The sequence below is a fragment of the Platichthys flesus genome, chromosome 17 (genome assembly GCF_949316205.1).
Source record: "Platichthys flesus chromosome 17, fPlaFle2.1, whole genome shotgun sequence".
NCBI lineage: Eukaryota > Metazoa > Chordata > Actinopteri > Pleuronectiformes > Pleuronectidae > Platichthys > Platichthys flesus.
In genome coordinates, this window is record NC_084961.1 from 17,319,888 (window position 1) to 17,332,105 (window position 12,218).

Consider the following 12,218-nt stretch of genomic DNA (forward strand, 5'->3'; position numbering starts at 1 on the left):
GGAGGAGAGGCGAGAGGGGGAGCTGGTTGGGTGGGGAGGCTCCAGACCTCTACAGCCAGTCTCCCAAAGCACCAACGCCCCTCCCCTCCTACTGTCAAAGACACATAGCATTTCTAGAGGGCGCTACTAAAGTAACCGATACCACCAGTGAATTGATTGGAGAGGGGAGAGACGGGGGAAAATAATATGGAGGTTATTTCACGGAGTGAGCGTTAATTTCATTGTGAGGTCAGTTTCATCCATCTAGGCCCGGCAGCTTGTTCCAGCGAGAGCAAGAGAAAGCAGAGGACAGACAGTGCTGCAGTCAGCCACAGTCTTTGTGCTGCAAAACTAGCTCAGCCCAGCAGAAATGGAGGCAGAGGGGAGGGGCATGAGAGAGTGTGTGTGCGAGTGGGTTAGCAAGCGGTGAGCGAAGGGAGAAGGAGAGTGCTCTCTCTGTGCGTTTGTGTGTGCGCGTTTGTACGTGTTTGTGTGTGTGTGTGTATGAGTGTGCGCGCGCACAGGCTCACAAGCGCAAAACAGGGCTCAGGGTTTAGCTGAGAAACAATTCACTGAACCAAATGCAAAACAACACACTTTGTCAGCAGATTGAATTTTCTCAAGTACATTAATTAAAAATCACATAGAGGAAAGGAAGGGGTGAGACAGAGAGGGAGCAGGGGAGAGAAACAGACAAGCTGCAAGGAGGAGGGGGGTGAGCGAGAGGCACCCTGGAATCTGAATAAGACATGCCCACACAGGAAGCAAAGGGCCCCAGAATAGCAACAGGAAACCGGCCCCGGACTCTGAATACCGTCAAGCGTCAGAGCTTCGCAAAACAAGGCTGCGCTGCACAGCGTTATGAAAGCTGATTTACTGAGAGAAGAGAGAGAACGAGGAAGGGAAGAGGAGGAGGAGGAGGAGGGCGCAGGCAAGGGAAAGAGAAAATGAGAATTTAGATAGAAAGAGGAACATGGGAGAGGCAGAGAGAGTTTTAAATATATATATTTATATACAGTATATATGAACAGAGGTAAAGAGAAAAATACTGCAAAAATAACTGAGCCTAATATTGAAAAAAGGCAGAGAGGGGGTTTGGTTGGGAGGGAGAGGGAGCGGGGGGGGAAAGGGGGCCGGCCTTGTCAGGCTGATTGCTCCAGAGCTATGTCGCAAAAACAAGCTTAGCTGCCGCAGGAGAGCAGAGCTGGGCTGGGCTGAGCAGGGAGCGGGGACTGCAGAAGGGGGCCGCGCAGAGTTGATCAAGACTGGAAGATCTCTCAGTTCCAGGCCGGGAGGCTTGGCACATAACATTAATGGTCATTAAGGCGGGGAGGGGGGGTTGTTGCAAGGTGGGTGGTCTTTCAGGCGGCAAATCCACCGGGTTAGAGTGGGATTCTTGTCAGGGTGGGGTGGTGACAGTCTGTGATGTAGTGATGAATTACAAGGCGGGAAGACGAGCACCAAAGTAGGCAACCCAGTTGATGAGGGTCAAATCCAAACTAATAATAATCTAGATAACAGAAGTCAACTCATAGGAAAGCAACACTGCATGTGCTTTACTGTATGGCCTCTAATCATATTTTACTTGCTGTGAAAGGCAGTGAAATTTAAGTGGGGCTAAATAAAGTACATCTACTCCATAACGCCGTAGTTAATAGGGAAATATAAATCAGTGACACAAATTAAGCAGACGGCATAAATCCTTGGCTCTTCCTTTTAGATAAAGCCGCTCCAGATGAAGCCTCTTGTTCAGGAAGGCGAGAGGAACAGGAGGGATGGGGGACAGAAAAAAACAAACTCAAGCGAGAGTGTGTGACCAACATGTGACCTTCCTCTCAAGTGTGGACGCCATTCAGACACATCAGAGAGGGGAGCACCACAACCAGTGGGGCGGTCCCGACTGGGATTAGGCCCACAGTGGAGAATGGGTGTACAAAAGAGTTGGGAGAGGACAAGGAGATTTAAAAAGAGAAAGAAAAAAAAAAAGAAGAGGTGGGAGGAAGGTTAGGAGGGTTGAGGTGGTCTTGTGGTTATTCCCATGGGTTGACATGAAGAGGAAGTGTCACATCCAGGGAGCATGAAAGCCTGACAGTGACAGCAAAGACTCTGCTGCTCTACTTCTTCTGGAGGCATGATGACGTAGGAGGGCCATGGGCTGAGGCTTACTTTCACACCAAAATGCGTTCATAATTATTTCCCCAAAATAAACATACCGGACAGGAGACTTAAAGACTTATTGGGTAAAATAAAAAAATGCCTCAGCGTTCGGGCCTCTCTTCAACACTTCATAAAACAGACATTTTTACCAACAGAGTGCATGTGACACATGTAGATGACGTCACAGCTTACTTAGCATATGCCCAGTGTTGCTTTGTCTAATGTGCATGCGCCGGAAAAACAACAACAGCAGCTTTATGCAGTTTACTTTCTATTTGGTTTGCCCGTCTAGCTCCATTTACAAGTTTCACTGCTACATTGCTAAAGCTCCGCCAAAGGATGTTGCATAATTGTTTACATTTACAAGCTCTGCTGTTCTCCTCATAACAAGTTGTCAACTGTATGAACATGGTGGAGTGAACCTTTTAAAGTGGCTATTCATTATAGACTAAGTCAATTATGTGATGCATTTAAGACAGAGAGCATTACAAAAAAGTCCTTGCCCTGCCTCCTCTTTGCTCTTCATTCCTTTCCTGGAAATTCCTTGAATGTCATTAGGTCAGAGGAATATTTCGAGACCAGTGCTTTCCAGTTGTTCTACTAATAGGCAGCATTCACTATGATTATTTGTGGATCAGCATCAGCTAAGTCCCTGGACTTCAAAACTTGAACTGACTCAATGCTCAACAGTTTAACTGTGCAAGCGTGTCGTTGAGCCAGGGTAAAAACAAACCAGGAACCAGCTCGACCTGCTCAGCTAGTTCCACCATCGCTGAATGTGTTTGTTCCACCCTCCCTCCCTCCTCCTACACTTATCCACAACCCTTTTCTCAAACAGACTGTTGCCTTCTTACCAGTGCGTTCCAGCAGGCGCTGAGCCTCCTGCACTCCCTTTATTCCCACCTCTATGGCAGCCTAACAGACGCTGGGTTTTTTAGCACCTGGCTCAAACAGATCCATATGTACTCTGGATGAGGTGATGTCTTGCTGGCTCTGCAACTCAAGTAGCTAAATGTGGCTTTCCCGCTCAGCTGCTGGTGGTTCGGTTTTTCATACATGTTTTTAGGCAGATTAAAACATGTTAAAATATATACATGTGTACAAATCACTGCAGGTCGTTAAAAAATCTACTACTATTGTCTATCTATCAAAACTGTAAATATGCTACGAACTTTTTTGTCTTAGTATTTGAAAATCATCCTTATTTGGTCAACATTATAAAATTTCATTTAAGAAACTACCCAGCACTTCCCTCATAAGTAGATGTGCACAAACAAATATGAACACTGGTCACCTAGAATATATGACACCGGAGAGGTAAGAGAAGTGTTTGCTTGTTGTGGAGCTCCGACACATCATTTGAAACTTTAACGCTAGTGTCAATTCTCAAATTTCATAACCAATATGATAATTATTTTAGAATCAATTCATTATATATTAACCTATGAATTACATGACAACTTTCATAACAAAATTATTCTCCCACTTTGACAAAAAAAACTAAACCTCCTGTATATATAAGTGTTTCCTTTTGTTGAAAGAGTGTTTCCATATTAGCCACATTTTTAAAGGCAATGTTGTTACATGTGAATTCAGGATTTAGCTGAAACTGTTCACACATATATTGCTGCTCTTCTCTGATACAGCCACTTTTTTGCCATTACTTCCATTCTCACTCTCCTGTGGTGAAACATGCATGAACACATAGCTGTCTTATCTTTCTGCACCACAAACTGAAAGGTTTACCGTTCTCTCGTTTCTCTGAGCCAAGACCATCTCCATTTATTTTTGACAGTTTGATTGATCTGTAAAACGTTGGTGTTTTCACTCAGTAAAAGCAAATCCATGTCAGGTGTCCAACCAGAATCACCAGTTTGTTCAAACCCTTCCCCTTGGTATTGGTTATTTGGATCTACACTGAGCTCATAACTAGAATCAAATCAAATTGATTGAAATCTGTCATAGAACATTTAATGTCTTTGTATATTAAATGGAAAGGCATCTTATTAGTGATGCTACGCATCTAACGTAAAATGTGAATTTTGGGTTGATTACGCAGCCAGATAGGTTGTGTCATTTTTTGATTCAAGATTTTTAAACTCTGGAAACCAAGTAAATGGTTTTGATTATTCAGAGTTCATGAACATACAGAACAGAGTTAGGCCTAATGAAGGGCTGTAATTAGCTTTCATAATCATGAAAACTCTTCTTAATGTATTTCTATGAAGTTGACAAATAGGAGTTTCCCGTTTCAAGCACTTTTCTTTATCTGTGGCAGAGCTTGTGCATAATTGGATATCAAATCAGCTCCACTTCCAGGTAGGAGAGGTATCACTGGTGCACATCAACTCATCACACCTGTAGGGGTCAGCTGTTTTGTCTGCGGCTGTCACAGTGATTACTGTTAGTTAGTGTGGTCTAATCTGCATACAGTGTAAAATGCTCTCCATAGAGGTGCAGGGAGAGGAGGAGGAGGAGAAAGGAGATCTGCTCAGCTCTACCTTAGCCAGATTAATGACTCTCAGCCAATCACACAGCACAGATAGGGAATCCCCAAGAAGTCAGAAGGAAGGGAGGGAAAAAAAAATCAAAATAGTGCTGGCCTGGCCTTCTCGGCCAATGGCTGAGCCCGCAGAGAGTTGTATAAATAAATAAGAGAAATAAATAAAAGAGGAGGGAAACACATCCTGAGGGCATCCCCTACTGGCAAAGACAGCGCCGTCTCTCATCCCTCCCTCCCTCCCTCCCTCGCAGAATCTCCCTCTCCAACCAATCACTCACACTATTTGAAGTTATTTGCTTGCACTCCCTCAATACTGCACTACCACCCCCCCCCCCCCCATCCTTGGCCACTGACTCCACTCTCTCACTTTCATTCTCTCTCATTAATGATCTCATTTCTCACTCTCCTTCCCTGAGGCCTAGAATGAGGTTAGCTCTGCAGTCTGACCTATAAACACTGCCATGGAAACTGCAACGCGTTACAGCGAGACACCTCTTTAGCATGGAGGATGGAGGGGAGGGAAAAGGGGTTCTCTCACCTTTATCTTAGCCAGAGGGCTATCAGACGCCAGATTTACTTCCCTTTCAACAATATTTTTCCTGGCAGAAATGCCCCCCCACCCAACACACATCTCCGATTTTTTAACAGGGTCAAGAGAAAACCTGCGCTGCTTGAACACGTACACACTACTTACATCAGCTTGTTGTTGTGTATTGTGTGTGTGTGGAAGTCAGAGGCAGCGGAGAAAGGAACGCTTTTTGATCTATATTAGAGAGATTGAGGGGATGCACTCAGTAACTCTGTTATTTTACTATACTTCAATCCAAGTTTTAGTAATTACTGTCATTCATATCCAGATATTGCTAAATTGAAAATGTTTGGAAGCAAATTGAAATTGTATGTACAGCTTTGAATTAATGACTCATGTCAGTAATTTAGCAGACACATCAACAGACAATAGTAAACAAAGCTGGGAATCCACGCTTGTCTGAAGTCCAGAGTACTAAACATTGATTCTTCGCTTGTAAATCATGTAATACCCACAGTCGTTACAGCTCTGAGAAAGCATTAAATGTCTATCAGATTGCTCTGAATAGATTTTTGCAGCTGAATCCAGGTGGTCGGTCGACAATCCAAGTGCACAGTGGCCCCAAAAAAAACATTTCCGTAAGATTTCCCTGCATTTTCCTCATGCAAAGCTGGTTTATGACTGTTTCTACGACTATGGGTTAGCTGTTACTGCTGTACAATTGTGTTTCCTGTATTATAGAACAAAGAAAATCAATTGGTGACAAGACAACAGTTCAGAGAAATAAACTGAGCTCTAAATCCAACTTGTCTGGGAGACAGACGTTATCGGCGAATTTACTGGTCCTTCATTGGAGTTGAATTAGGACTGGCATCAGTGTCACTCAGTGTCATCACAGTCACTAATTACTAAGGATCCCTTAACACAGACAGCTTAGTATGAAACCATAAGCAGTTTGTCTGTCTGTACTAGAATCCAGGCAAGAAAAATAAATCCATCAAGAAGAGGTAGGAATTAGATTGATCGTGTGACATGGGTCTACAAATTCAATGTTCAATCCGTTATTCAGCTCTAATGACAAGATGTCCGTTGCTTTAACCGACTGCATTTTCTGGCCATAGCTGAGAGAAAGATCATCAAATACTGGACTGACTTTTCCCATCGGAGTAAAAACTGTAACTTATATTAATAAAAATTAAAGAGGCGGTGGGTGTCTGTGAAGTCCAGTGGATGAAACCCTGCTACACTAAGCACGAGTCACTTTTAGATGAAGATGACAATGGGGCTCACCGGCAGACTGGATGGCCGACCCTGCATGCTGTCCTCTTGACTGCTCTTGCTGGAGGCCATGGGCTGGTTGGAAGGAGGAGCACTGGACTGGGAGCTAAATGAATCCTGGGAGAGTTCCTGATCACAGAGACAAAGACACATGATACAGTGATCTCCAGTCTCCACATCATGTATCCTGTTACTACTTATTGGCTCTATGATATGTGCAACTGCTGACACACGCATATAAATCACAGATCTCAGCTGAGCTGGATAAATGACGAGCGAAATGACAGCATCGTAGCGTCACCATAGGATAGAGGTGGCACAGGAAAAGTTGTGTTTTACTTTACATCTCATTGCATCACCTGGTGCTTCATCTTACTGTTCTTTTTACCAGAAATTTGATTTGATCGGAAACGTTTCACTGGATGTTGTGTTCTGCGTTCAAACTCTTTGTATTTACTATTCAATTGAAAGACTGGAGCCTCTTTAATTAACTAACTTATTAAACTTTTAGGAAGCCATTAATACTGGATGCAATATATTTAAGACCATATATCTGTGTTCTTCTCTCCTAGAACCAGATTCCTTCAATATGTTGTTATGTTTCTAGCGCCAAACCTAATGAAATGCATCAGGATTTGATGAAATCCACTTTGGAAAGGAAAAGTGAACGAAGGGAAAAAGTATACATCTAGGTTTCTTCAGCAATCTAAGCCCATATCAAAAAAGTTATAATATTGCAGTTAAAACAATGGGTAATGGCCAATGCAAGGCAAACAACAATGAAGCAGCACACAGCAGTCACTCAGATGAAAACAACAATGACAACATGCCTTCCACATGCCTTCGGAGCCACTGGCCAAGGCTCAGGGTGAGACACATGTTAGAGGAGGAGGAGGGGGAAGGAGGATTTCAGAAAGAGTGTGCCAGTATCACCGCAAGCCAGCGGTGAAGATTGACCTGTCTGATGCCTGCTGTCACAAAGTCACAGGGTCACTAAAACCTCCATCTCTTAGCCTCGGAGGCAGATAGAAACATTAAAGTAAAACCTTTCAAGAGTTTAAACCAATGATTTTTTTATTTTCTACTATTGGCCCTGCACTAACTTTTATAACCTTTTTGAAATGCAAGCACTAAAAAATGGATAAAAAAATGTTGACACATGGGCTTGTTTTTTACTGCCGTATCCAGTTTGTGGAACAAAGGCAATGATTTACAATAAAAACAAACGGTTTAAGCTCAATGGTTTAATGTTTCCTTCTGCTTCATAGGGTCATGAATAAAGGTTTTAATAGGTTGCCTTCAAACAATCATTTTGTTTCAGAGGGCGTTGTTAGAGGTCGCTTTAGATCTTTAAGGGGTTAAGCAACAAATAAAGGCTTAGACCTCCTATAGCTGTTTCACATTTAGATCCTTATATAGATCCAACACGTCTTTTGATGTGTTATGTTATGGAAAACTGCATATTGTTCATTCATGTTTTTCAGCCTAAAATCAAGTAAGACAAGAAGACAGTTTTTGGTTTGCATTAATATGTAAGGCAGGCCAGGGCTTCACTAAGTTCCGGATACAGTTCAGGAAATGTAAAGAGCATGGCTCAGCTCAGGGATCCCCTGCTGCAAGCAGTTATGGAAACACAGATGTGTCTGACACAGCACATTATAGCCAAAGTGAGCTCAAAGAGCTGTGTGGTGTAGTTACCTGTGGAGGAGGTGGAAACCTCTGATATGATGACTGTTGCTGCTGCTGTTGTTGCTGCTGCTGTTGCTGCTGCTGCTGTTGTTGTTGCTGTTGTTGTTGCTGTTGCTGTTGTTGTTGTTGTTGCTGCTGCTGTTGTTGTTGTTGTTGTTGCTGCTGCTGCTGCTGTGGCGGTGTCTGAGAGTAAGGTGATACTTGACCCTGTTGATGACCTGAAGGTTGTTGGGCTTGAGGAGGCTGACCTCCTGGCTGTGGTGGTTGTTGTTGTTGTTGTTGTTGTTGTGGGGGCCCTTGTTGTTGCTGCTGTTGCTGTTGTTGCTGTTGTTGTTGCGGGGTTTGCTGCGGGGTTGGCTGCCCTGGTCCTGGGGTTTGTGGGTAGCCAGGCTGGCCCTGAGTGCCCTGCTGACTTTGGGGACCAGGACCTTGCTGCTGTTGAGGCGGCTGCTGCGACTGCTGCTGCTGTTGGGGAGGGACGTAAGGTGGCTGTCCCGGCTGAGACTGTGAGGTCTGGCTATAGGGAGGCTGTCCTGGGGAAGGGCCGTGGGGACCTTGCGATTGTTGGTAAGGGGGTCCTGTCTGCCCATGTTGGCCAGGAGACTGTGAAGGGTGGCCCTGCTGAGGGTAGGTAGGTCCCGAGCTTCCCTGTGGTTGAACAGGATAAGTAGGCTGTTGCTGGCCAGGTTGAGTTGGGAGGCCGTGCTGACCATAGTATCCCTGGCTCTGTTGGCCATAGCCTGCTGGGCCCTGCTGTCCATAGGTTGACATCTAAAAATGAACAACAACAAGATCAGCAAGGATCGATAACAGTTCTCCTTGGGAAAAAGGGAAGACCGCTCAAGGCTGAAGTATAACTATAATAACCCAACATAGCTGAATTGCCTATGAACATAAATAGCTTCCTTAAGTAGATCACAGATTTTACTACAGGTTTACAATCCTCAGCCCCTCAGTGGAATATCAATCACTACCTGAAAATAGTCTGTGCACTGACAGCATCCTTTCTAGAGACGTAAAAATATATAAAAATAACCCAATATCCAAAGTCACCTCTTTGATTTTTTTTACTCTTCATTCTCAGCAGAGTAATCAGAGCATCTCTTCATCTTACTCAGAATAAAAGGAGATGACAACTGTTCTCTCTGTCTGTAAGAGAGAGGAGTATGTTCCTTTATATAAACTGATCAGTCAAGCCGCATAAGAAAGGCCATATAAGTGTTGGTATTCAGCTGTGTATTGCTTTAAATTACAGCCATGAAAATAGAAATTGAGTTTTGACTTCATCTCCTTGAACTTCAATATGGGGCTTTTCATTTTCTATCCGATCCTGCTCGCCCGAAAGCTTTTCAATACAGCGTTTTCGTTTCATTACCGTCAAGAAGCATGTAAAGAGAAATCGCTGACCTTGTGAGGAAACATAGTAATAAAAGAGGAAGAAGAGGAAGGAGAGAAAAAAGCCACGTTATTTAGGGAGGGTTCTGAGCTACTCAGGAATTCAAAGAAAATACGAGTGAGGAATTGCCACACATTTAAAACAACATGAAGTGGCCGTATTGTATCGGTCCGACAAAGGGAGGGAAGCCGTTTTCTTCTCTGCAGGGCACTTATCGAGTTCACGGTCAGACACCAGGCAGGCCAGTATGAGATAATCACATCACACAATGGGCACAAGACCACAGACAGCGGATGTGGAAGAAAAGGCTTCACTCTACGGGATTCCCTGCATGCATTTCTCTGTTAAGACGGACTGCCTGGCTAAGAGAGTTCAAGAAGGGGCTTACTCCTAGCTATGAGTGGGTAACTCTGGCAAACTGGATGTTTGCAATTTTCAATTGGACAACGCTGTCAGAAAATGTTGCCCACTGTGCCGGCAGACACAGAAGATTTTCCCAACTTTTGCTTGGAAGCATGAAAATAAACCAGAGAGTGAAAAATTGATGAACCGCTCTACATGAGGCTCAACCTGGAAGAGCTTTTATTTTCACTCAATTTGCGGTTTCAGGTGGAATCAGTTGCTAGATTTTGGGTGTGTGGGATCTTCATCTTCAACTCTGCTGGTGGTCTATGATCCTGTCTGAAACACAGTCAGACAATTTCCAGAAAACAATTTGACAGAGCCAGTTTTGCTTTTTTTCTTCGCTAAACTTCCTTTTCAGACTGGAGTGATAAGATCCTAAACAATTATGATCATTAGTATTTACCTATTAACAGAATCTCAGTTTAAAACACCTGCAAACCTTCTCAAACCTTGTGTGTGACGTCCAATGACGGCTCTTTCATGCAGAGTGCCATACTTTCACATTAAGATTAAGATTAGTTAATTTATACCAAACACATGCACAGACATGCACAACACACTCATGCAATGTAGGTAAATTTATCCTCTGCATTTAACCCATCTGGTGCAGGAAACACAGAGCAGTGAGCAGCCATTTACAGCGCCCGGGGAGCAGATGTTGGGGGAGTAAGGTGCCTTGCTCAGGGGCACTAGACAGGGTAGGGAGAATTCTCTTAGATTTTTGGACAGATCAATCCAGGTCCGTCTTTTGTTGTCTCTCCGTGGAGTCGAACCAGAGACGAACCAGAGACCTTCTCTGCCCATAGTCCAAGTTTCTACCACCAAACCACCACCTCTCATCGTTACAGTTGTCAAAAGTGGACTTGACAAATCCACTTCCCTGCTCTTTAATATGCTGCCGTCTTAACCAAGCAACCATTTAATATCCGAGTTTTCCTCCTCATTACACAGCTTAGTGACATTATATTTGTTCATTGCAACACTCGTGTTTATGATCGCTCAATTCAATTTGCCTTTGACTTGTTGAACTTGATGCAATCTTTTACCTCTGACCAACCTGGCTCCGGTCCCAGACATTAACCTTCTGCACATTGAGGGCAACCAAAATAGACAACACACATCTTTCCTAATAAATATATCATCTTTATATGGTATGTACTTAAGATACGGCGATTAACAAAAGCTATTTGCCGTTTTCATTACCGTCTGTTCTAAACTCAAGTCGGATTTTTCAAATGATAAATCAACAAGAATTTCTGATTACCTCAACAATGTGGTGAAGAACCTGCAGTTTCTCTCAACAATCCAGAGAATGATATTAGAGTATAAATCAGTGGACTGGAATTGCAGTTAAAGACATGCAAAGAAGCATCTCAAATCACATTAAACAGGGTCGTACAAGATGGAAATTAAGATAGTGATCTCAATTATCACCAACCTGCTGTCCGTACTGCATGCCAGCCATAGTGCCGGGTGTGCGGCTCTGCATCCCCATTGGATATCTCTGAGGCCCAGGAGGTCCATAGGCCTGGCCTGGGTATGAGCCTCCCTGTTGGGGTCCAGGCCCTGTGGGAGGCCCTTGCTGCTGCTGAGAGTAAGGGTTGGGTCCTCCATATGGCTGGCCACGCATCTTCCCTACCTGGTCCATTGGGCTAGGAGGCTGAACAACACAGAGAGCACATCGAATCGATGAGTTAAAACAGTGGATGGCTAGACCGGCAATTCTGGCGCCAAAACCAAGATAATTATCCGTCATTCACTCCTATAAGACTCTATAGTAAGACAAATCCACAGACTCTGTAATGATGCCACTTATGGTAAAAAAAATCCCCAAAAAGATGACAAAAAGTCCAGGTCAAATATAGCGCGAGTCGTTTGGAGGTTTTCTTGAAAATTACTCCAATAATAAAAATCCAAGTGATGAGTCTTCCGTTTCAGAGTGTCGTGCAATCGTCATCTCATAAACCATTAACAGTATAAGCAAGCAAATATAGAACAAAAAGAAGGAGGGTAGGGAAAAAAACAGTAATGGATGTACTTTCCTACTAGAAAAGGGAAAAAATTGGCTATGAATGAATGAATAGGCCCACTATATCCGCCAGGAGCGTTTCCCTGCCCAAGAGATCATTGTGCCAGTGGGTGGATACTGTTACAGGGGAGACGTCGGGGAAGGTTTCTACGAAAACAAGCTTAAGGAAGTGGAAGTGTCTGCGGTGACTGGAGCTGAGCCCACCCCTCAGCTGGAGCCATGTCAGGATGGAGGGCGGGGTGGTGGTTGTGGG

General features: G+C 43.9%; 1 protein-coding gene across 3 annotated transcripts in view; it reads right to left on the bottom strand.

Moving 5' to 3' along the window:
• Positions 1-12,218, bottom strand: part of arid1ab (AT-rich interactive domain 1Ab) — a 52,514-nt gene that overhangs the window by 20,278 nt on the left and 20,018 nt on the right. For 2 of the 3 annotated variants that reach the window (XM_062409442.1, XM_062409445.1), the window contains exons 2-4: positions 11,375-11,596; positions 8,145-8,906; positions 6,459-6,575 (exon numbers count right to left, since the gene is read on the bottom strand). In XM_062409442.1, the coding sequence (XP_062265426.1) occupies positions 6,459-6,575; positions 8,145-8,906; positions 11,375-11,596 (1,101 nt within the window). The remainder of the gene's footprint in view (positions 1-6,458; positions 6,576-8,144; positions 8,907-11,374; positions 11,597-12,218) is intronic. The other variant, XM_062409443.1, reaches the window with a different exon arrangement.